The sequence below is a fragment of the Lycium barbarum genome, chromosome 2 (genome assembly GCF_019175385.1).
Source record: "Lycium barbarum isolate Lr01 chromosome 2, ASM1917538v2, whole genome shotgun sequence".
In the NCBI taxonomy this organism is placed as follows: Eukaryota; Viridiplantae; Streptophyta; class Magnoliopsida; order Solanales; family Solanaceae; genus Lycium; species Lycium barbarum.
The window spans coordinates 8,387,684-8,413,364 of NC_083338.1; the positions used below are offsets into that span (position 1 = coordinate 8,387,684).

Genomic DNA, 25,681 nt, shown 5'->3' on the forward strand with positions numbered 1-25,681 from the left:
ACACCATGGATCAGTCATCGTACTTCCAATCCTGGTCAAACCAGCCTATAGAGCTTGCCTCTCCACACTACATGTGCTTCCATACACTACTGTGACAACACTATGAAAAACAGAGTTCCTATCAGTGATATCGCAATGGATGTATTGTCCATGAACCTCCACTACATTGACACATACATCAGCATCTTGCCATAACAACTAAATTCTCCCATTAGCTTCAAATGAATAACATCAGCATCATTGGTTTTTTTAATTAAAAAACATAAAACAAAACTATAAAAACGGAAAACGTTTGGAAAATTGACCTGCCATTTGAAGGGACGAAGAATGAAGTAAATCACCAATCCTATTGGTGTTGTGGGAGTACTGCAAGCTACAAGAAAAATACAGTGTTATTGACAAATTTATAAAAGCATGAAGGGGAAAAAACATAGAACCTAAAGAGAGTAAGGGTTTCATTTATTTTTTTTTTGAGCCAAATGAAGTCACATACTCACATACAACTACACGATTCTTTTGCTCCAATTACTTTTCTTTTTCCGGAAAGAAGATTAATTTCAACTCAAGAAGTCAGTCTTATATGTATGTATAACAATTAATACTTGAACCCAAAAACCTTGAACATTTAAAATGCCAAAGGCCTTTAATTTGTTCCGATTGGACTATGAATGTTAACTTGAGAATATCAGAATTGTAACTGCTAATGTGCTAAAATTAACGAGCATTATTTCATTACTATCACAGTTACAAGTAGCCTCTGATTAGTTGTAAAGGTAAATGTTTTGGTGAATTTGGAGTAGATCATGAAGTAATTGTTAAGTAGAAGTTTTTTTAAAAAAAAAAAAAAAAAAAATCGAACCAAAAAACAAAAAAGATCATACTATTATGCGTTACCCTTGTATGTTAATCTTATTTTCAAGAACCTCAATTAATTTGCCCACTTTTGCAATCCATGTTCCGGAGCAGATTCGTTATTGTAACATTGCGGTGCACGTAAAATTTAAAGCTTGGTACTTGCCGGAGACTAAGGGCCCGTTTGGCCATGAGAATTTTTTACTTTTTTTCGGAATATTATTTCACTTTATTTATTGGAAATCAGTGTTTGGCCATGAAGTTATATTTGGAATTTGAAAAACAACTAAAACCTTGTTTTCACTTTTTTCACTTCCAATACATTCAAACAATCAAATATTTTTTTGCAAAAACTATAACCAAACACAACTCCATCTTCAACTCCAATTCCAAAATACCAAATAAAGTGAAAACTATTTGATTTTCACTGCCAAACGCTTGCTAAATGAAGAGGGTTTGAAGTGCTTTGTCTAATACTGGAGAAGTCTAGAGTAGAAAAGGAAGAAGAAAAAAAAATGGTTGGTGGAGCTTTGAAATGTAAGTTGTTGAACATTTATGAAATTTCCATATGTTTTTTGTCTTTGTGAAGTAACTGTACCGATTCAATTGTTTTTGGGCTAAATTACTAAATGACGTGACTTTTCAGCTTCTTGAAGTAAATCAACCAACTTTAAATTTTAGTTTTTTAAATGAAAAATAAGGATTAAAATCCAAAAATCATCAATCATCAATCAATCAATATAAATATATATTATAAAGCTAAGTATAGACAATCCTATGTGGCACCTCTCTATGACCTCCATTGACATTTATCTTTTCTCAATTTTTTGACCTTTTCCTTTTCATTTTCTATTTTACTATATAAAATAAAATATTAAAGGTTTCATCACTTATCCATAATAAAGACTCACTCACTATTTAATGGCATTATCTTTTCCATCACTTCCCCTATAATTATTGTGATTATTTTGTATTAAATTTATTTTGGGTAAAAGCAATGAACCTTCCCTCATTCAATTCAATTCAATTAAATTCAATTTTAAGCATCTCTCTCTCTCTCTCTCTCTCTCTCTCTCTCTCTCTATATATATATATATATATATATATATATATATAAATATTAGGTATAGACAAGATGATGTGACACCTCTTCTTTGGCAAGAATTCTATTCATCGTTCTCTCATTTTTTTTTTGACTTTTTCCCTTCTTCTTTTTTTTTTTAAAAAATTTATATCTATGTTAAGGAAATTAAAAATCACGTCATTTGTGAAGAGATGTAACTACCAGTTTTGTGCATTTATCATTCAACAATCATTGTTGACTGCTCCTTTCCTATCTCTAACGTTACTTTTCTTTTTATGCCTGTTTGTATTCCATACTTGAGGGTGTTTGTAAATAAATTTGGTCATTATTGGACGATGTAAATATTTTCTGAATGCACTTTTCAGTCACGTATTCTCAATGCCTGATCAGACCATTCATTTCAATAGACCATATTTCGAGAAGCCTGCAGAATTAGAGAGGTTGGTGGATTCAACGGGTCTGTCATGTATATATCTTATAGAAATTGGGTCATTGGGATGAATAGGGGATTTGAAAAAAGCGTACAAAATTTTTATGATTGCTTTTGATGTCAGTCAGCCAAAGGCATTTCTCTAACTGGTGAAAATGTTCTTTTATCAACTCCATCTTTAGAATTATGTTGTAAGATTAAGCTGAAAGATGAGGCAAAGATCCAATCGTATCTCGCATATTTTAAACATCTTTGATTTTCTAAACTCTTGGTTTATGCTCTATAAGTTCTTTTTTTTTTTCTTTTTTTTTTTTGTCATGGCTCTATAAGTTGAAGTAATATTGGCGATTTTCTTCTAATAGGACATATACCAAGTTATGATTTTCTTCTAATAGTACATATACAGAGTTAACATTCTACTATTTGTTTTTTTTTTGTTATTAATTATTTTTATCTTTTCTATATTAACTAAATAAATTTTAGAAAAGACATGTTCAACTGCGTGAAGCGCGGTCAAGTTAACTAGTTTAAGGAAAAAGATAAATAAGTTTTCTTACTTCTAAGAGTGTCACGTCACCGTGCCTATGTCCCTGGTTTATATATTTATATAGATTTTCCCTTCCAACTTGCACAAAAACTCCTTTTACACTTTTTTTACAATCTATTACACACTAAAATTCTGTAATAATTAAAACCCTTTAACGTAATTGAAATTATGACAACATATTGAAACATTACAAGCATGAGTTAGACATTCAAATGTGATAGGCGTTAATAAGGCACATAACTAAACTTCAATATTCTCACCACTTCTAATTGAGTTAAACATGTATGTGAGACTTAAAAGTTTAGTGTTGATGCACCAAAAGTTCTTGGTAGAAAGCAATATAAGGACAATATAATACTCATTGACCCAAGGAATCATGCATTCCAACTCCCAAATTTTTATTCCAACTCTTAAATTTTTATTCCAAGTCTATAGTACAGACTATAGCTTACAAGAACTTTCTCCATTATTACAAAATTTGAAGACTTCATTTGACTTAAAAGTTTCACGCCTATATAACCAAACAATAGAGATATATGCTACAATGTAACCCTGATTTTGTGACAGATAATTCGAAATGTCTCGACTTTTTCAGAACATGTCCGAGTACATATATGAGTATATATTTGATTATTCCCACTGCTAAAGTTAAAACAATAGTTATGAAAACGGAAGGTTGTTGATTTACTCTCACTCAAAATAAATATGTAAAAAAAAGGACGAAGTATACATATCATAGTTACCGATTTTACTTAGAATATAATAGCTATTTTTGTCCCATACAGAAGAAGTGAAGCAAATGTAAAATAAGGAATTCAAGCAAATTCTATAGGTGTAAGTATCTGATACAAGTAAATATTTTTGTCTTGATATTTAACTTAAAACAGGGGAAGATATACACCTTATGTCATGTGGTATTAGAGGAAACCGATTCGTGTTTTTTTTTTTTTTTTTTTTTTTTTAAATTAGATATAGGGTGTATATACCTTGCCCTATGGGGTGTCATCGGACACCACTTTGTCAAAAAAAAAAAAAACGTTAAATGTATGTATATATATAACAATAAGAAATAAAATATTGGGTATACATATAAAAAGGGGAAAGGGTCAAAATACTTCTCTACTTTGGCAAAAGGATTAAAAATATCTTGCATTACAAATTTGGGTAAAAAATGTCTCTCCCGTCATTAAAATTTTCAAATATACCCCTGTCTTAACGGAAATCCCCAACATAACCCGATTTCATTTTTAAAACTGACTCAACTACATAAAAAACTCATCTGCGACCAACTTGTTCTCGAGTACTACATCTAGAGCCACTAGGCACAGAAGCGGGTAACCCATATAGGTTTTTTATTTAGTTGGGGTCGGGTTTAAAAATAAAATCGGATTATGTTGGGGATTTCCGTTAAGATAGAGGTATATTTGAAAACTTTAATGACGGGAGAGATACTTTTGATCCAAATTTGTAATGGATGGTACTTTTAGCTCTTTTCCCAAAGTAGGGGGTATTTTTTACCTTTTTTCCATATAAAAAATGACATCGCTTGGCATTATAGTAATTCGTTCATTTGTTTTTTTGTTTTTCCAAATATTAACACTTATTGTGAAAAGTTCTGCATACAACTGACTTCTAATTGTGCTCGGTTATCTATCTCGGACGACATAAAACCTGCTTCCTGCTTTTCTCCTAACTATTTAAACTTATTGCATGATTAGTCAAAATAAATAATTTCAAACAAAAGTCATCAACAACCCCATTCCCCACCAAAAAAATAAATAAAGAAACTATCAACAGTTAACGTGCATGCATCATTCAACTTTTTGCTACCTACCAATTCTTCCCAATGTTTCAAACACTATAAACAAGAAGACTACTATAATTAAGAACATCATTATTTTCCCACCACCACCATTGCTAATATGGACGTAAAAATTGAGGAAACAACCATAATTCACCCGTCAACACCACCTTTCAACGATGATCATGTCCTCTCTCTTTCCCACCTAGACACTGACATAAACCTCCATGTCACATTTCGTTACCTTCGTGTCTACGTAAACGACCCGGAAACCCAAACCCGAGAACAACCCAACCCGTTTCATGTCGTCACATCTTCTCTCTCCTCTGCCCTTGTCCAGTACTACCACTACACGGGTAGCCTCATTCATCGTGTTGAACCCGATGATCGCTTGGAGCTCCACTGCCAGGCTGGCAATGGGGTCCCAGTGACACGAGCTGTGGTTGCATGTACCTTGAGTGAAATGAACTACCTTGACGACCCGGATGAAAGTTTCACCGAAAAGTTGGTACCCGACCCGAGAGGTGAAGATGCATTGACCCGACCGTTTATTCTCCAAGTGACCCGGTTCAAGTGTGGCGGGTGGGTTCTTGGAGCCGCGATCCATCACACGTTGTGTGATGGACTCGGGGCGACTATTTTTTTTAATGCAATGGCGGAACTGGCTCGTGGGGCAGGTCAGGTAAAGCTTGAACCGGTCTGGGCCCGGTCAAGTTTGCTCGGGCCCAGGGACCCGCCCCGAGTCGATTTCCCGTTTCATGAGTTTCTAAGTTTGGATAAAAACTCTTTGCCATATATGGAACCGAGTAAACCTGCGGTTCGAGAGTGTTTTAAAGTGAAGGATGAATGGTTGGACCGGCTTAAGGGTTTTTTACGTGAACAGTCCGGTTCAAATTATACTACTTTTGAAGCATTGGGAGCTTTTATATGGCGAGCAAGGTATGTTATTAACTTTTATTAATTAATTTGCTGTACTTTTATAGCAAAACAAATTATTTTATCATTTGCAGTCTGCAAATTGCAGATGCAATCGATTATCTTCAATAAACGTATATAGTAAAAAATCTCTAAACAGTCCCATTTGTCCGAAATATTTTCGCCTGTTATATATAGTCATTGAATCGTTATTTACCTATAACATCATTTGACGTTAAATTTTATTTGATTATTATAAGCAAAAATTGCTCAAGCAATCATTCTTTCAAAGTTTTTATGTTATGGAGGATATGAGAAAAAAAAAAAATTCTTAAACTCAAATGATGTTTCAGTTTACAAGAATTTTTTATTTTACAGATTCCTCGAGGAACTTATAATATGTATCAGAGTTATATCTCCAATACAACATAATGAATAGATAATATATTTTTCGGAAAAGGCTCAAATATGCCATCGAACTATCAGAAATGGCTCATTTATGCCACTCGTTGAAAGTTTGGCTCAAATATGCCACTGCCGTTACCTTTTTGGCTCATCCATGCCATTATTCACTAACGGTGGTTTTAAAATACCAGATATGCCACGTGGCAAAAATTTATTGGTCCACGTCACTTAAATGAAAACCAGCCAAAATAAATCCTAATTAAACCAACGGAAAAGGCTCAAATATGCCATCGAACTATCAGAAATGGCTCATTTATGCCACTCGTTGAAAGTTTGGCTCAAATATGCCACTGCTGTTACCTTTTTGACACTCCGCTTGGATCTCCAGTGAATTGAATCCTTTTACCACCAGTTGGTGGCCTCATTCTTGTCTTCCTCATGGCCAGCAATGTATCAGCTTCCGATATGACTTTTGGCCTCAATGTCGGGTCTTCGTCATCGCCAATATCAGGTCCATATGTTATTGATAGTTTAGTACCAATTTGAGTTTCGAAGCCCGATTGTTGAGATTGTTGTGTACCAAATTCAAGTTCATAACAGTTGCTTCTTGAGGTCTGGCCAGTTTTTTCCTTGCCCTTCCCCTTCTTTGGAATTTGTCCAGCTTTTTTCTTCTGTCAACCAAACAACTATTACCAGCAAACCACAATAACCAGCAACTATTTAAATCCAGTGACTCATAAATCCAAGCGGAGTGTCAAAAAGGTAACGGCAGTGGCATATTTGAGTCAAACTTTCAACAAGTGGCATAAATGAGTCATTTCTGATAGTTCGATGGCATATTTGAGCCTTTTCCGTTGGTTTAATTAGGATTTATTTTGGCTGGTTTTCATTTAAGTGACGTGGACCAATAAATTTTTGCCACGTGGCATATCTGGTATTTTAAAACCACCGTTAGTGAATAATGGCATGGATGAGCCAAAAAGGTAACGGCAGTGGCATATTTGAGCCAAACTTTCAACGAGTGGCATAAATGAGCTATTTCTGATAGTTCGATGGCATATTTGAGCTTTTTCCGTATATTTTTTATCACTCCACTATAAAACTACTACATAGATATTTTAGCAATGATGTTATAGAGAGATAATTTTTCAATGGATGATCGATAATGACACATGTGCTGAAACATATAACATAAAAAGTTGGATCGAAAGAAAAATTGGATGTTACAGTGAAACATTGTTACAAAGGACGATTAAAGAGATCAGATGTGACTGTATAAAGTAAACTTGTACATTCTATATCAGTTTTCACAAAAGTAGTTGTCACGTAGTGATATAATCTGCATCTACTGACTTAAAATCTTGTAATTCACGCAGCCCGTGCTAGTGATATTCAACGAATTAAATTCCAACTTAGGGACTAATTTCTCTTAAAATGTGAAAACAGGGTAATGGCTTCTAAAATCCCAAGTAAAGAGACTGTCAAATTTGCATATGCAACAAATATAAGAAGAACAATGAAACCACAATTGCCCCATGGCTACTGGGGAAATGGCTGTGTGCCTATGTATGTTCAACTCCTTGCACAAGAACTTGTAAATCAACCACTGTCAAAAACTGCAGATTCAATCAAGAACAGTAAATTCAACACGACCGATGAATACGTTCGATCGTTCATTGATTTCCAGGAGCTGCATTACCACGAAGGGATCACGGCAGGTAAATTTTAGCGTTGAACTCATCGTACTCTTGAAATAATCGGTTCAAAATTTAATATGTGTTGAAAGAAAAAATTTGCACTTTTAGTCCCTCAAAATTTGACAAATTCGATATTATAATTCTTCTGATATCTAGCTAACTACATTTACTGTTCAATCAGAAACCTGCATTTTTTATCCTTCTGCTTGCAAAGCTTCACAAATTATTTATTGTTACATCATCTAAATACCCATGTGTTAAGTTATTGTGCTTCATAGTTGAGGGTATTAATATTGATCTATAACAGTCCTAATATAATGTGTTTAGCCATTGTCATAAAGTTTCAAATTCTACAAGTGAAACTCCAAGATATTGTTATGAACCTTTGGAATTTGAAACTCTAAGATATTGTTATGAACCTTTGGAATTTGAAACTTCATGATAATGACTATTTTTCAAATACAACCAAAAAGTGGTCAATGATTGCTATTTTTTATCCGCACACTATTTTTATATTGGAAACTAGTAATAGCATAGAAAGATATAGATTGAGCATTCAATCTTAGGTAGTAAGTCTATACTAAAAGAAATCCAGCTGCGACTTAAAAATTATGGGTCTGTCTTTGATATTCGCATCAGTTATCGAAAATATTGAGTTCAGTTAAATCCATTAATTAAATTCTGAATCCACCTCTGCAGGTGAAAGGGTGAGTGGTTTCACTGATTGGAGACATTTGGGACATGCCACTGTTGATTTTGGATGGGGTGGTCCAGTGACTGTTTTCCCTCTTTCTAGACACTTAGTTGGGAGCATTGAGCCTTGTTTTTTCTTGCCTTATTCTTCTGCTAGTGAAGGGAAAAAAGATGGGTTCAAAGTTTTGGTGTATTTGCAAGAAGAAGCAATGGCTGATTTCAAAAAAGAGATGGAGAAATTGGAGCATATTATTGGTCTTTCTAGATTTTAGTTATTTGAGGGGTTTGTAAGGAAATTAATTATGTGATTTTGTTTTATGATTTTAATATGTAAGGTAGTATAAGAAATCAAGAATGATCATCAAATACAGTTAAATCTCTTTATAACGGCATTGTTTATCCAGATTTTTTTTTTTTTACTTTTATAGCGAAAAATTGTTATAGAATATATATATATATATATATATATTGTTATAATAAAAAATTTGTAACTCTGTATAACAACATCCACATATAACAATACCTCTGTATAACAGCTAAGTTTTTTCGGAACTGATTTTTTATGTTATATTTTACTTCTCCATAACAGTATTTTACCTATAACAACAATAACCAACTTTATAACAGTACACTCTTTGTAAATTTACCCCGCATATAATAACTATCTTTTTTTTTTATAATATAATAATTAACCATCTTTATAAAAATAGAAAATCTATGATTACCAATAATAAGTGTAGAGATTTTGACCTAATATTTAATGTGATACTTTAGTATACTATATTGAAAGAGTATTACATATGAATACATATTTATAATCTAAAAATAACATTGTCTTCTATTTTTATTTATAAATAATTTTCAAAAAGGAAAACATGCGCACCACTAAGAGATCGGAATCTACGAAACAAGCTAAAATTATAAAAAATTTCCATCAATCTTGAATTTAATTTTCAAGTAGATTTAAAATGTGTGCCTTAGAGATTAAAACTCTATACATGTAGTTACGAATTTATTGAAATTGTATTAACTTTCTTTAATACTTAGTTAGTGAAGTATGCATATCTTTGTTTAAAATTTAAATAATTTTATTTTTTATAACTTTAAAAAATAAAAAATAAATTAGATTTTATGCATCTTTTGTTCTATAACAACCAACTCTTATTTAAATGACAATTCATGTTGTTATAGGTGTATAACAACCATTCTCGATAACAACCAAAACAATTTGGATTCACTGATGCTGTTATAGAGAGCTTTGACTGGATTATAAAGAATGATTGTTATATATAGAAGAAAAGCCATTCCATTTCGATAAAAGACCTGGGGAACAACTATCAACTAGTTTGAAAAGTTCTTCCATTTAGTAATGGAAGTCATCCGTTGTCACTTTCTAAGGATATGGTAGAGAGGCATGAGCCGCTTTGGGTTGGATGGCTCTGTTGTCTTGGGAAGCGTTGAAGCTTGCTTCTTCAGAAGACTTTTCTTGGTCATCAATACGACTCGTCCGTCAGTAATGGAGATCACATTGGTGGAAATATAGACCGATACGTCTCCATTCAATGGCGAGCTTCTTTCTTTCCTTGGCTCTGCTCGCTCGTCTACGTTCCACCCCAGCAAGTCATAATTGAAAAAGGATCTGACCTGAAAAGAACTATATTATGAGAATTAAGATGATTTCATTTTGTTATTTTTCTGTTATAATACAAACGTTTCTAAAAATCTATATAGCTTTTGTGATTTGTGATTCTAGTTATGAGGCATTGAGGCTACTGTATTTTGGCTCCTCCATGCAGGTTACATTCTTTCTTGTTGCCCCTTCATTGATCAGAGAATTACTAATATTTTCTTCCTTAAGCCAAAGTTTATATATGTGCTTACTAAGAAAAAGTAGAGAGTGTATGTTCTATGCATTAGCTACGTAGAATATATATATATATATATATAATTTTTATGATGTGCATTATTCTGTAACCTGATAGAAGTGATATAACTAATCTATTATCAGTGTTAAACTTTTGCTTGTACACAAGTATGAATCGATATATCGACTGATATATGATAGTAAAAGACATTTTGGACATCACTGATGATACCCTTCTACTGCAAGATGAAATCGGCATGTCTTAAGAAGGGGCCTTAAATCTTTTTCGGGAAGTCTTGATATATAATTTTATTTGAAGTTTCTTTTTCTAGCTTTTTAAGATGCAAATTTCTTCTAATAATTCTTTTTGGTAATATGTCCAATCCGTTTAATCTTTCTTGAGACATTATTAATCTTAATTAAGATTTTATCAATTTAAATTTTAAAATCTTTCCACCGAGGTAGCAGATTACTGGAACTACTAACATTATCCTACAAGCTATATCGACATTTGACAAAAGAATCATGTCTTTTTACTTGATTGAGTATATCTATAAACAATTAAACCTTCTTCTTTAATGCATTCTCCATTTGCCCATTTATAAAATGTTTGGTAGAGAAATGTCTTATGAATTTATCTTTTGGAAAATCCAAATCAGTAATTAATTCTCATTGATCCTTTTTCCTACTAGGAGATTTCTTAATTTTGTATTAACATAGGTCCTTTCACTAGGATTATATATGTTTCTAGGAATGCAATTCTTTGAATCATTTATAAGTTTTTGGTCCACCGTGGACAAGGTATACTTATAGACCAAGGAAATAATTCAGCCGATTTGATCAAAAGGAGCTTGATACAATGAGCCAAAATGTTGAAGATCTCAGCATCTTACATAAATATCAAAAATACACATTATAAATTTTCAGTACAAAAGAGCACAAAACAAGAAGAATCGACCCTCTGGGAAAGCATGCACACATAAACATTTGGAAGAGGAAATAGAAATGCTCCAGATAGAAGGATGAAAATGAGCTAAAAAGTCAAGGAAATCTTGAGAAATAATTGAAATGAGTGGTTTGATCAATATTCCTAGTAGATTGGTGGGGAAGATGTTGGAGGGGGTGGTGAAGGTGAGGCATAGGTGGGAGTTTTCTTGTAGTCGTTCACTGGTGGTGGTGGTGAGTAGTATGATGGTGATTGTTCATAAGACTTCGGTGGAGGTGGTGAGTTGTAGGTTGTAGGTGATTGTTCGTCATATTTTGGTGGAGGTGGAGGGGATTTATAGGAAGGCGTAGATTCTTTGTAGTACGGTGGAGGTGGAGGGGATTTATAGGAAGGCGTAGATTCTTTGTAGTATGGTGGAGGTGGTGGAGATTTGTAGGAAGGAGTAGATTCTTTATAGTATGGGGGAGGTGGTGGAGATTTGTAGGAAGGCTTAGATTCTTTGTAGTACGGTGGAGGTGGAGAGCTGTAAGAAGATGGTGAATAGTATTTTGGAGGAGGTGGAGGGGACTTGTAGTAAGAAGGTGATTTCTCATAATAAACTGGTGGGGGTGGAGACTTGTAATATTTTGGTGGTGGTGGAGATTTGTAGTAAACTGGTGACTTGTAATATTTTGGTGGTGGTGGAGAGTTGTAGTAAACTGGTGACTTGTAATATTTTGGTGGCGGTGGAGACTTGTTGTAAACCGGTGACTTGTAATATTTTGGTGGAGGTGGTGATTTATAGTATTTAGAAGGGACAGGCGATTTGAAATATTTTGACGGGGATGGTGACTTATAGTATTTTGCAGGCGATGGCGATTTGTAGTATTTTTTAGGAGATGACTTGTAATAGTTCTTTGAAGGAGCCGGCGACTTGTAGTACTTCTTTGCAGGGGCGGGGGCCTTGTAGTACTTCTTTGCAGGGGCGGGGGCCTTGTAGTACTTCTTTGAAGGGGCGGGGGCCTTGTAGTACTTCTTTGCAGGGGCGGGGGCCTTGTAGTACTTCTTTGCAGGGGCGGGGGCCTTGTAGTACTTCTTTGCAGGGGTGGGCGCCTTGTAGTACTTCTTTGAAGGGGCGGGCGCCTTGTAGTACTTCTTTGAAGGGAATGGCGCCTTGTAGTACTTCTTTGAAGGGGATGGCGCCTTGTAGTATTTCTTTGAAGGGGCGGGCGCCTTGTAGTACTTCTTTGAAGGGGCGGGCGCCTTGTAGTACTTCTTTGAAGGGGATGGCGCCTTGTTATATTTCTTTGAAGGGACAGGTGCCTTGTAGTACGTCGCTACCACAGGTGACTTGTAGTAATGTTTTGAAGGAGCGGGTGACTTGTAATACTTCGCTACAACAGGTGACTTGTAATAAGGAGTTGGTACATGATATTTGGATGGAGATGGTGATTTGTAGTATTTCTTAGAGTTGTAAGAAGGTGAATTGGAAGTATAGCCATAGGAGTAATCAGCAACAACAGTGCTGGCTACAAAGCAAATTGCCAAAGCAAATCCAAGTAGAGGCCATTGCCCCAAATTCCCAAAGCTTTTCATTTGCTTTCCAGCTATTCTTTGAGATAAAAAGGATTGAAGTAAGACTTGTGTTGCATAGTTGAGTTGGGACCTTTGGTTTTTATAGTAGCAAATTAACACCCTTCTTGAAATTAATGTAATGGTTAGCCACTAAGCTGAAAGCAAGGTCCAAATAAAGGGTTGGTTGGAAGTAGCAAGTAGTGGCAAGCATTTTTTTCTGCTGACTGAAAAAATTATTTGCAAGTGGGTTAATTTACAAATAAAGTAGTGACCATTTGCAATTTACAAAGCAAGAATATATAAGTTTGACTTGTACAAATAATTACGGTTTATTGAACATGAAGTACAAAACAATAAGGAAAAAAGAATAAACCACACACTAGATTATACCTTAAATCACGTACAAGACAAAATTAAGACTCGGTAGAAACTCGCCTTGGCTTAATTCATTCCGAACATCCCATTACTGATGGGGAAATCTGTTCAGAAAGTTTCGCAGGTTTATGAAGACATCTCGTCACTCAGTTTTCAGAGCTGAACCAACTGATTCAGTCTCTCCTTATACTTCAAATCAAGACTCTTCCTCCTCGCTCCGCTTCGTTTCACTCATTTTTTTCTTTCCTTCTGCCTGCACAAAAAAAAAAGTTATGAGATTGGTTTGTGTGCGTTAGTAATCATCAAACCTGTGACATAGATAATATAGGACGAGGCATTATTAGTAAAACGGTCCGAGTCAAACGTGTGAGGCTCTTGCCTCGCGAACGCTTCGAGAATGCATTCAAAGCGCAAGGCACAAGGCTCGTCCCATTATTTTGTGCAATCGAGTGTAATATAACCTCATAAATCCAAAAAATTATTTAACTAACCATTATCTCTTCAAAAAGCATCTTTATTGATCATAAATTAGAAGTTAAGAACATTGCAACTAAAAAATAGTGGTCCTTATATCGGATACTCTGCACTTAAAATGCTATGATCGTGAGTTTTGATGGAACCTGCATAACAAAAATCTTGATGTCTTAACTTTTTCAAGGTTTTGATTATACAATCTCTATACATTTTCTTCAACTCTTGTTTTCTACTCTATTCCGATTGATAAGAATGTAGTCCTGTTTCATGGAATATGGAAACAAGAAGTGTTAGCGAGCAACAACTTACAAATAACCACGCATATCTAAATATTACTCTCTTTTTTTATTTGATAATCATGGTGTCCAGGTCAGCTTGCTCGCGTATTTAAATATTACTTTTTTATTGAAAAATCATAGTATTGTGAGATATTTCTTAAATTTATTAACTTGTTGGAAGTACTAGAGCTGGAAATTTATCATGGAATTGTAATTATTCCTATAAGGCTAAATACCATTTCTCTGATTTAAGTGTGGTTGGATCTCAAACAAGAAATTCAATAATGAAAAGAGTTGTTTCTAAACATCAAAGGATTTCTTTCCATCTGCCTAATTAATCTTGGCGGATAGAGTTAACTACTTGGTACCTGTACTGGTGGAGTTAGTTAGCAGGTACGTTTGCAATAGTTATGGTACATGCAAGTTAGTCCAGACACCGCTTGTTACGAGAGAGAGAGAGAGAGATTCAAATGACAACATTTAAGAAAATGTTTCTTGTTTTATATATATCTCAAGAGGTACATATGACATTTTGTTTCCAAGATAAACTTTGTTTCCTTCTGATGTTTGGATTGTTAGGGTGTCATACTAATTTGCATATCATGATATTATATAAAGTTGATTGTAAATCACATAGTTATATTAGAATTTAAAACTTATGCTTACTTTTTGGTGTTCTATTTAATTTTACAACTTTGTAGTCTTAATGTATTTTTAACAATCTAACTATTTATTTAAGGGAAAAGGACACAAATGGCCGCTGGGCCATAAATAATCCCATGCGCTGACCCATCTATTCCCAAACCCAAAATTAGCCCATAAACTATTCCCATCCGGTAGCCAAAATCTGTAGCATAGTCGCCACAAAGGATTTAAAACGTCGCCACTAAAGGTTGGCCGGTCCAACAGCCCCATCACCCTTTTTTTTTTTTTTTTTAAAAAGTCAGCTTTTTGTGGCGACTAAAAGTCTCCACTAAAGGGCTGCTACAGAAAAATCAGGCTTTTTAGTGACAATTAAAAAAGTCTCCACTAAAGGTTAAATATCCCAAAACATGCATAATATGTGTATATTTAGTAAGAAATATCCCAAAAAACTCAGAGGCGATTTTTGTATATAATATGTATCGTTTGTGTATAAAAATATGTATCAGTACCTATCTGTAATGTATAGAAACTGTATAAAATATGAATAACTAAGGTATGTATCATTTTTGTATATAATATGTATCATTTGTGTATATAATGTGTATTATAGAATAGAAAATTGTATCATTTTTGTATATAATATGTATCATTTTTGTATAGAAAGTGTATATATAATTCCAGCATGTGTATACAAACTATATCAGTCATGTATAGAAAGTGTATCATATGTATAAAAAATGTATCATAGAAACCGTATCATTGTGGTATATAATATGTATCACTATTGTATATGTTAAAAATAAATATCATATCATTATTGTATAATATGTGTACAATAAATGTATAATTTATGTATAATAAATGTAAGATTAATTTCAGCATATGTATATAAAATGTATAATTCTTGTATATAAAGTGTATATATAATTCCAACATATGTATATATGCTGCAGCAGCCCTTTAGTTGCGACGTAAGTCGCCACAAAAGGTCTTCTTTTTTTTTAAGCACTGGGCTGTTGGGCCGGCCAGCCTTGGCATTATTTTGGGCCGATGGGCCATTTTTTGGCATTAATTTGGACCGCCCGGATACCTAGTGGGATTAATCCCAAACAGTGGTTAAATGTAGGATTAGTTTGGGTGAGTGGACACACAGCGTCCTTTTCTCTTTATTTAAGAAGTAGCAAAATTTAAGGATTCATGGTCTTGCACATGTCTCGGAGCTTACGCCGTCAAATCTTAGAACTTGAAGCGGCCCATCTTAATGCCTTTCATTTTTGTCACGTCAATGAAAACCAAATTAATATTTTTTTAATTTTAACAATTTTTTAGTAGATAGGTTACAAACTATTATAGGGAAGAAATTCTCTAGAGACAATACCACATCATTTCAATTAACAGTTCAGAATAGATGTTCAGGAGGTATACTTGACTTGAAAAAAATCAGTCAATTAGAAGTTAAACCACACAATATTAGACAACGAAGAAGATGGTATTAAGATAAGTAATATTTTCAAGAGCACACAAATTAATCTTGACACAATGAGAAAAACTAATGAAGGAACTCGAGGATCTTACTTAATTCTCAAGTAATACATAATACAAATCATTAGAACAAAACAATTTCAAACACAAAATAAGCAAAGTCGATCATTTCGGCAAGCATACATTAAATTTTGGAAGATGAAATGGAATAAAAGTAGGATCTAAATGTCATGGTAATGATGGAATTATTCAATGTTAGTAGTACATTGGTGGAGGAGATGTTGGTGGGGGTGGAGGTGAAGAATAGGTAACAGATTGCTCATACTTTTGAGGAGGTGGAGGTCAGGCATAGGTGGGAGTTTGCTTGTAATAGTTTGGTGGTGGTGGAGGTGGTGAGCTATAGGTTGTAGGTGATTGCTCATAATACTTTGGTGGAGGAGATTTGTATGAAGGTGTAGATTCTTTGTAGTATGGTGGAGGTGGAGGCGAGGTGTAATTTGGAGTTTGCTTGTAATATTCCTTTGGTGGTGGAGGTGAGTGGTATGATGGAAGTTTTACAGTCGTTGGTAGAGGTGGTAAATTGTAAGTTGGAGGTGATTGCTCGTGGTATCTTGGTGGAGGTGGAGGAGATTTATAGGAAGGTGTAGATTCTTTATAATAAGGTGGTGGTGGAGATTTGTAAGAAGATGGTGATTGTTGGTAGTACTTTGGTGGAGGTGGTGGAGATTTGTAAGATGGTGATTGCTCGTAGTATTTTGAAGGAGGTGGAGGTGACTTGTAGTAAGAAGGTGATTTTTCATAATAAGCTGGTGGTGGTGGAGACTTGTAGTAAACTGGTGACTTGTAATACTTTGGTAGCGGCGGCGACTTATAGTATTTAGAAGGAGCAGGCGGTTTGTAATATTTTGTTGGGGATGGTGACTTGTAGTAGTGCTTCGATGGAGCAGGCGACTTGTAGTACTTCTTTACGGGGGCAGGCGCCTTGTAGTAATTCTTTGCAGGGGCAGGCACCTTATAGTACTTCTTTGCCGGGGCGGGGGCCTTGTAGTACTTCTTTGCGGGGGCGGGGGCCTTATAGTACTTCTTTGCGGGGGCGCGGGCCTTGTAGTACTTCTTTGCGGGTGCGGGGGCCTTGTAGTACTTCTTTGTGGGTGTGGGGGCCTTGTAGTACTTCTTTGTGGGTGCGGGGGCCTTGTAGTACTTCTTTCCAGGAGCAGGCGACTTGTAGTACTTCTTTGCAAGGGCGGGCGCCTTGTAGTACTTCTTTGCAGGCGCGGGCGCCTTGTAGTACTTCTTTGAAGGAGCCGGTGATTTGTAATACTTCACTGTTACTGGTGATTTGTAGTAGTGCTTTGAAGGCGCAGGCGACTTGTAATAGTCGTGCTTTGAAGGAATAGGCACTTGATATTTGGGTGAAGATGGTGATTTGTAATACTTCTTAGAGTTGTAAGGTGAGGGAGAAGCATACCCGTAAGAGTAATCAGCAACAACAGTGCTGGCTACAAAGCAAATTGCTAAAGCAGCAACAAGCAAGGGCCATTGCCCCGAATTTCCAAAGCTTCTCATTTGCTTTAGCCAATACTTAGAGAAGAGAAGGTTAGAACAAAGAATTGTCTTGCATAGTTGAGTAGGGAACTCTTGTTTTTATACTGCAAATTGACATACTTCTTAACAGTCATGTAATTGCTTCATGGTTAGCAACTAAGATGATAGCAAAGTCCAAATAAAGACTAGGTCACTACTTAGTGGGAAGCATTTTTCCATGACTTCGTTCTTAAAACTTTTTTCTGATGATTGAATAAATAATTTAGAAGCAAAAATTAAAGATGGAAAAAAAAAAAAGAGTAGAAGAGGAATGCCACAACTGCCATCCCATTGGCAGAGTAGAAGAATGAACATTTCCAAAGGTTCTTTGTTTTCCAGAACAAGAATCTATAGGTTGACTAGTACAATTGAAAAACTACAAGGGAAAAACACACTACAAAAAAATGGGTAATTTTTGGAGGTTGAAAGCTGCAATCGCTGAGGTTTTAGCCTCCTTTAGCAACTAACGGAGACTATAACTCCCGCGAATTGCAACTTTCAACATCCGAAAATTATCCCTTTTTTGTAGTGACAGCGGATAACATACCAAAATACACCTTAAATACATCGGTCTGAAGATCACGCATGAAAGACAAACTTGAGACTCCCAGGGACTCAGCGAGATGAGGTACTTTGGGACAGATGTGGAGGCTTTTGTCTCGCGAGACTTACACCTAATATGAGTTCAACGCCCACATATTGGCTTGTAAGGTAGCTCCTGTGCCCTCGTATGTAATCGGTCATGTAAACCCCAAAAACTCTATAGCTAGCTCTTGACTTTTTAAATCCCCCCCTTACTGATCACAAAACAAAGATTGAGAAAATTGCAATTATTAGAGTCTAACGTCGCATATTCTCCCCGACAAGAACGCCAATGACAGCCTTTTCATAGAACCTTTGATCGGAAATATCTTGATGTCTTAATTTTTGCTAGGTCTTCATTATTCAAACTCTATATTTTCCTCTACAAATCTGTTTTTCTACTTAATTTTAATTGATAACAATATTGTCATCTTCATGTTCATGATGTATATATGAAACTTATTTATTTAAGAGTTAGATGTAAGCGGGTAACAACTTAGGAATATCTATATGAGAAGACTACTCTTTTAAAGATGAATCATAGTGTTGTTAGGGGTTTATCATCTTATTAACTACATATATGGAATCCATAATGTTGGAGTTGCATATATAATTTTAGTTTTTCTTAGAAAACCAAGAATAATTTTCCGACATCTGAAACTAGTTTCATCTCCACCAAAACAGAAATCAATAATGAAAAGAGTAGTCTTTGAAGAGAAAAAGTCAATAAATGGCTTCTCTATGCGGTCTTCTCCTCTTCTCTATGTAAGAAAAAAGAATTGTTGAAATGATGCATTTGCATAAATTCAAATGCCTCTTTATTTCTTTCTTATAACTTTCTCAAAAGTTAATAAGTTCAATTACCAGAGAGTATACTCAGAGTGGCTTCTCTTCATATAAGAGTTCTGAATAGATGCAGAGGCGGATCCAGGATTTGGAGGCTCCGGGTGCCACTTTTTTTTTCCGATTCCAAATAGAGTAAAATTTTGGTCAATTACGTTGGGCTTCGGGTCAGGTTATTAGTTTTTTCCATTTATATTAGACAAAACGATAGAATGAAAACACGTAATAATTACAACAACTTGGCACACGGATTAGAACTTTGGACTATAAAACTTATGATAATTTAACTTCTTATATTTAAACGAATAACTAATAAGAGAGGAAAAAAAGTCCAGAAAATAAAAATAGTAATTATTAAAAGCAAGTCAAGAGGAATTAAGAAAATGAAAAAGAAAAAGAAAAAAAGAAAGAGGCAACTGATATAAATGGGTTCATAAATTTGTGGAGTCAATTTGTAGAATTTAATGTGTAATGTCTATTTACTGCAGCAAGCCAAAAGTTCAATTAAATGTTGTAAGTGAGGTTCGAACCCTGGTCACCAAGGAGGAAACTAACGCGCTTTGCCACTGGCACCATGAGGCCATTTGTTACTCCGGGTGGCAATCTAACTATTTATACGATTTCTTATGTATATATATACATATATAAACAGCGTTTTCACCGAAGCTTGCGGGTGGCGTGGCATCCCCACGGGCCTTAGTAGATCCGCCCCTGAATAGATGTCCAGAAGATGAATGCCTATGGAACAATCAAAGAACTCAACCAACTAGAGCAACCAATATTAGACAAAGAAGAAGATAGTATTACACAAAGTGGAACTCTCAAGAGGTTACACCAAAAAGAATCTTGATACACTGAGTCATACTGAGGGAGATCTCGAGGATCTTACTAAAATCTCAAATTATGCATATTACAAATTATTAAAAGAAAGGAACACATAATACAAGCAAAACCTTCTTGAAGCATACATGAAATTTTGGCAGAGGAAATAGAGACGCTCCAAATAGAAGTAGAAAGAGTTAGAAGTCATGGAAATGGGGAAAATGATAGAATTAGTGACTATTAATAGTCGGTTGGTGAGGGCGGAAGTGAAGCATAAGTGGCGGATTGCTCGTGCTTCTCAGGTGGTGGAGGCGAGGTGTAGGTTGGAGTTTGCTTGTAATATTCTGTTGGTGGTGGCGGTGAGTAGTATGATGGAAGTTTTACGGTCGTTGGTAGAGTTGGTAAATTGTAAGTCGGAGGTGATTGCTCGTGGTATTTTGGTGGAGGTGGAGGAGATTTATAGGAAGGTGTAGATTCTTTATAGTAAGGTGGTGGTGGAGATTTGAAAGAAGATGGTGATTGCTCGTAGTACTTTGGTGGAGGTGGTGGAGACTTGTATGAAGATGGTGATTGCTCGTAGTACTTTGGTGGAGGTGGTGGAGATTTGTAAGAAGATGGTGACTGCTCGTAGTACTTTGGTGGAGGTGGTGGAGATTTGTAAGATGGTGATTGCTCGTAGTATTTTGGAGGAGGTGGAGGTGACTTGTAGTAAGAAGGTGATTTTTCATAATAAGTTGGTGTTGGTGGAGACTTGTAGTAAACTGGTGACTTGTAATACTTTGGTGGCGGCAGTGGCGACTTATAGTATTTAGAAGGAGCAGGCGATTTGTAATATTTTGTTGGGGCAGGCGACTTGTAGTAGTGCTTCGATGGAGCAGGCGACTTGTAGTACTTCTTTACGGGGGCAGGCGCCTTGTAGTAATTCTTTGCAGGGGCAGGCACCTTATAGTACTTCTTTGCGGGGGCGGGGGCCTTATAGTACTTCTTTGCGGGGGCGGAGGCCCTGTAGTACTTCTTTGCGGGTGCAGGGGCCTTGTAGTACTTCTTTGGGGGTGCAGGGGGCTTGTAGTACTTCTTTGGGGTGTGGGGGCCTTGTAGTACTTCTTTGGGGGTGCGGGGGCCTTGTAGTACTTCTTTGGAGGTGCGGGGGCCTTGTAGTAGTTCTTTCCAGGAGCAGGCGCCTTGTAGTACTTCTTTGCAGGCTCGGGCGCCTTGTAGTACTTCTTTGAAGGAGCCGGTGATTTGTAATATTTCACTATTACTGGTGATTTGTAGTAGTGCTTTGAAGGCGTAGGCGACTTGTAATAGTCGTGCTTTGAAGGAATAGGCACTTGATATTTGGGTGAAGATGGTGATTTGTAATACTTCTTAGAGTTGTAAGGTGAGGGAGAAGCATACCCGTAAGAGTAATCAGCAACAACAGTGCTGGCTACAAAGCAAATTGCTAAAGCAGCAACAAGCAAGGGCCATTGCCCCGAATTTCCAAAGCTTCTCATTTGCTTGTGCAGCCAACTAAACTTGGAGAAGAGAATGGTAGAACTAAGACTTTCCTTGCACAGTTGAGTTGGGATCTCTGGTTTTTATACTGCAACATAACATCCTTCTTAACATTTATGTATTTGTTTCATGGTTACCCACTAAGTCCATAGCAAATTCCAAAGAAAAACTATGCCATTACAAAGACTTGTCTTGCATAATTTAGTAAGGAACTCTGGTTCCTATACTGCAACTTGACACTCTTCTTAATTTTATGTAATGGCTTCATTGTTACCTACTAAGATGATAGTAAAGTCCAATCAAAGAGTAGGTACAATACTTGGTGGCAAGCTTTTTTCTGTGACTGAAAGAATAATTTAGAAATAAATATTACAAATGGAGAGAAAAAAAAAAAAAAGGATGTCAAGACTGCGTCCTTTGTTCCATTTAAATGCAAGGCAAGAATATATAAGTTGACTTATACAAATAAGTACGGTATATTGAACATGAAGTTCAAATACAACATGGAAAAACGGCGAATACACACACCAGAGTATACCTTAAATATATCGATTTGAGAAAAGTATAAAGGCAAAAGAAATTGGTCAAACTGTAAATAAATAAAAAATAAAAAAATAAAAAAATCATTCAACCTAGTAATTAATGTGCAGCCACTAGTTCATTTTGGACTCTAGAACTAGACCTCGAGTAATTCCTATCTATATGTCAACATAGACAGGGTATGAATATAGAGTCAATCAAGTATCTTCTGCCACGTATAAAGGCAAAATTAGGAGCTCGCGTGGGGCGAGGCACTTGTTAAAAGGTATGAGCTGGACACAGGGGGTCTTGAGCACTCGCACTTACCCCTTCAATGCGCCAACACCCAATGCACGGGGCTCGTCCCATTGATTTTGGGAGACCAGTGTCATTAGCCTTGTAATTCTAAAAACTCCTTAACTGACCCTTAACTCTTTAAAAGTCATTCTTATTGATCATAAATTTGAGGTTGAGAACATTGAAATTAATAATTAAAGGTCATTATACCTTATACTGTAGTCTACAAAATTGTGAATTTTGATGGAACCTTGCGTAAGAAAAATCTTGATGCCTTAACCTTTTCAAGATCTTCATTATACAATCTCCATATTTTTTCTTCCAAGTCTTGTTATTTTTACACTATTCTGGTTGATAACAATATTATCCTCATTTCGTGGGGTATGGAAACTAGCAGTTTTAGCGAGTAACAACTTACAAATGACCATGCATATCAAAATATTACTTTTTTGTAGAAGAATCATAGTATTATGATATATTTGTTAAATTTACTAACTTGTTGGAAGTACTAGAACTGGAAACTTATTATGTAGTTGTGATAGTTCCTAAAAGGCTAAATATCATTTTTCTGATTTAAGTTTGGTTGCATCTCAAACAAGAAGTTCAATAATGAAAAGTGGCATCTTCGAACGCTAGATGGTTACTTTCCATCTCTTTAAGCTTTGGTTGAAATGAATTGCATAAATTCAAATGCCTCTTTATTTCTTTCTTATACTGTTAGTTCTCAAAAGTTGATAAGTACAACTACCAGAGACTATACTCAGAGGTGGTTTCTCTTCATATAAGAGCTTGGAATGGATGTCCACAAAGTGAATGCTTATGGAACATGAAAGAGCTCAATCAATTAGATAAAACAATATTAGACAAAGAAGAAGATAGTATTACACAAAGTGGAACTCTCAAGAGGTTACACCAAAAAGAATCTTGATACAATGAGCCAAAGTGAGGGAGATCTTGAGGATCTTACTGAAAATTCAAACAATACATATTACAAATTATTAAAAGAAAGGAGCAAACAAAACAAGCAAAACCTTCTTGAAGCATACATAACTTATTGGCAGAGGAAATAGAGACACTCCAATTAGGAGTAAAAGGAGTTAGAAGTCATGGAAATGGTGGAACTGATAGAATTAGTGGCTATTAATAGTAGCTTGGTGGGGGTGGAGGTGAAGCATATGTGGTTGATTGCTCGTACTTCTTAGGTGGTGGAGGTGAGGTGTAGGTTGGAGTTTGCTTGTAATATTCCGTTGGTGGTGGAGGTAAGTAGTATGATGGTAGTTTTACCGTCGCTGATAGAGATGGTACATTGTAGGTTGGAGGTGATTGCTCATAGTATTTTGGTGGAGGTGGAAGAGATTTATAGGAAGGTGTAGATTCTTTGTAGAATGGTGGAGGTGGAGGGGATTTATAGGAAAGTGTTGATTCTTTGTAGTATGGTGGAGGTGGAGGAGATTTATAGGAAGGTGCCGATTCTTTGTAGTATGGTGGAGGTGGTGGAGATTTGTGAGAAGATGGTGACTGGTCATAGTATTTTGGAGGTGGTGGTGGTGACTTGTAGGACGAAGGTGATTGTTCATAGTATTTTGGAGGAGGTGGTGGAGATTTGTAAGATGGTGATTGCTCATAGTATTTTGAAGGAGGTGGAGGTGACTTGTCGTAAGAAGGTGATTTTTCATAATAAGCAGGTGGGGGTGGAGACTTATAGTAAACTGGTGACTTGTAATACTTTGGTGGCGGCGGCGATTTATAGTATTTAGAAGGAGCAGGCGATTTGTAATATTTTGTTGGAGCAGGCGACTTGTAGTACTTTGAAGGAGCAGGCGATTTGTAATATTTTGTTGGGGCAGGCGACTTGTAATACTTTGAAGGAGCAGGCGATTTGTAATACTTTGTTGGGGCAGGCGACTTGTAATACTTTGAAGGAGCAGGCGATTTGTAATATTTTGTTGGGGCAGGCGACTTGTAATACTTTGAAGGAGCAGGCGATTTGTAATACTTTGTTGGGGCAGGCGACTTGTAATACTTTGAAGGAGCAGGCGATTTGTAATATTTTGTTGGGGATGGTGACTTGTAGTAGTGCTTCGATGGAGCAGGCGACTTGTAGTACTTCTTTACGGGGGCAGGCGCCTTGTAGTACTTCTTTGCCGGGGCGAGGGCCTTGTAGTACTTCTTTGCGGGGGCGGGGGCCTTGTAGTACTTCTTTGCAGGGGCGGGTGCCTTGTAGTACTTCTTTGAAGGGGCGGGGGCCTTGTAGTACTTCTTTGAAGGAGTTGGGGCCTTGTAGTAATTCTTTGAAGGGGTGGGCAACTTATAGATATTCTTTGAAGGTGCCGGTGATTTATAATACTTCACTGCTACTGGGGATTTGTAGTAGTGCTTTGAAGGAGCAGGCGACTTGTAATACTTTGAAGGAGCAGGCGATTTGTAATATTTTGTTGGGGATGGTAACTTGTAGTAGTGCTTCGATGGAGCAGGCGACTTGTAGTACTTCTTTGCGGGGGCGGGGGCCTTGTAGTACTTCTTTGCGGGGGCGGGGGCCTTGTAGTACTTCTTTGCAAGGGCGGGCGCCTTGTAGTACTTTTTTGCAGGGGCGGGGGCCTTGTAGTACTTCTTTGAAGGTGCAGGCGCCTTGTAGTACTTCTTTGAAGGTGCAGGCGCCTTGTAGTACTTCTTTGAAGGTGTAGAGGCCTTGTAGTACTTCTTTGAAGGAGTTGAGGCCTTGTAGTCATTCTTTGAAGGGGCGGGCGACTTATAGTAATTCTTTGAAGGTGCCGGTGATTTATAATACTTCACTGCTACTGGGGATTTGTCGTAGTGCTTTGAAGGAGCAGGCGACTTGTAATAGTTGTGCTTCAAAGGAGTAGGCACTTGATACTTGGGTGGAGATGGTGATTTGTAGTACTTCTTAGAGTTGTAAGAAGGTGTAAGAGAAGTATAGTCATAAGAGTAATCAGCAAATACAGTGCTGGCTACAAAGCAAATTGCCAAAGCAAATGCAAGTAGAGGCCATTGACCCAAATTCCCAAAGCTTCTCATTTTGCAACTTGAAGAAGAGAAGGAAAGAACTAAGACGTGTTGCATAGTTGAGTAGGGAACTCTGGTTTTTATACTACATTATGACACACTTTTTAAACATTTATGCATTTGCTTCATGGTTAACCACTAAGTTGATAGCCAATTCCCAAGAAAAACTAGGTCAGTATTAAGACTTGTCTTTGCTTAATTTAGTAAGGAACTTTGGTCATTATTTAGCAATGTGACATCAATATAATGCCTTCATGGTTGCCCACTAATATGATAGAAAATTCCAAATAAAAATTAGGTCAGTACTTGTTGGTTCTGGTGTCTTGGAAAAAATTGTAACACCGAAAAACTAAATCAAAAACAAAATTTTAAGATGAAAAAGGCAGGATACCCCCAAGTTATGGCATCCTACTACCAAAGAAGAAGGTTGACTTTTGCTTAAAAAGGAAATTCTCTATGTTCCTCTATCTA

General features: G+C 36.2%; 4 protein-coding genes and 1 pseudogene across 4 annotated transcripts; 1 reads left to right on the plus strand and 4 right to left on the minus strand.

The window, feature by feature from the left end:
- Positions 1 to 4,779: 4,779 nt before the first annotated feature.
- LOC132626058 (fatty alcohol:caffeoyl-CoA acyltransferase-like) lies at positions 4,780 to 8,817 on the plus strand. The gene is made up of 3 exons (XM_060340782.1): positions 4,780 to 5,653; positions 7,481 to 7,752; positions 8,431 to 8,817. The coding sequence occupies exons 1-3, from the start codon at positions 4,836 to 4,838 to the stop codon at positions 8,694 to 8,696; spliced, it is 1,356 nt and encodes a 451-aa protein (XP_060196765.1). The 5' UTR covers positions 4,780 to 4,835; the 3' UTR covers positions 8,697 to 8,817.
- A 2,561-nt stretch (positions 8,818 to 11,378) lies between these two features.
- Positions 11,379 to 12,821, minus strand: LOC132628311 (extensin-1-like). Its single transcript, XM_060344109.1, has one exon. It carries the CDS (start codon positions 12,807 to 12,809, stop codon positions 11,379 to 11,381), a length of 1,431 nt encoding a protein of 476 aa, XP_060200092.1. The 5' UTR covers positions 12,810 to 12,821.
- A 3,563-nt stretch (positions 12,822 to 16,384) lies between these two features.
- Positions 16,385 to 17,608, minus strand: LOC132628313 (extensin-3-like). The gene has a single exon (XM_060344110.1). The coding sequence runs from the start codon at positions 17,606 to 17,608 to the stop codon at positions 16,385 to 16,387; it is 1,224 nt and encodes a 407-aa protein (XP_060200093.1).
- A 2,324-nt stretch (positions 17,609 to 19,932) lies between these two features.
- On the minus strand, positions 19,933 to 21,369 carry LOC132628314 (extensin-3-like; annotated as a pseudogene).
- A 1,661-nt stretch (positions 21,370 to 23,030) lies between these two features.
- Positions 23,031 to 25,670, minus strand: LOC132626059 (extensin-1-like). Its single transcript, XM_060340783.1, has one exon. It carries the CDS (start codon positions 25,265 to 25,267, stop codon positions 23,327 to 23,329), a length of 1,941 nt encoding a protein of 646 aa, XP_060196766.1. The 5' UTR covers positions 25,268 to 25,670; the 3' UTR covers positions 23,031 to 23,326.
- Positions 25,671 to 25,681: the final 11 nt, after the last annotated feature.

What these genes read in the sequence shown, in the direction of transcription:
- LOC132626059 (XM_060340783.1), bottom strand. Translation starts at nt 25,267, where the DNA reads ATGCAACACGTCTTAGTTCTTTCCTTCTCTTCTTCAAGTTGCAAAATG.
- LOC132628311 (XM_060344109.1), bottom strand. Translation starts at nt 12,809, where the DNA reads ATGAAAAGCTTTGGGAATTTGGGGCAATGGCCTCTACTTGGATTTGCT.
- LOC132626058 (XM_060340782.1), top strand. Translation starts at nt 4,836, where the DNA reads ATGGACGTAAAAATTGAGGAAACAACCATAATTCACCCGTCAACACCA. An exon ending in GCTTTTATATGGCGAGCAAG is followed by an intron (nt 5,654 to 7,480) that starts GTATGTTATTAA and finishes ATGTGAAAACAG; the next exon opens with GGTAATGGCTTCTAAAATCC. An exon ending in CCACGAAGGGATCACGGCAG is followed by an intron (nt 7,753 to 8,430) that starts GTAAATTTTAGC and finishes CCACCTCTGCAG; the next exon opens with GTGAAAGGGTGAGTGGTTTC.
- LOC132628313 (XM_060344110.1), bottom strand. Translation starts at nt 17,608, where the DNA reads ATGAGAAGCTTTGGAAATTCGGGGCAATGGCCCTTGCTTGTTGCTGCT.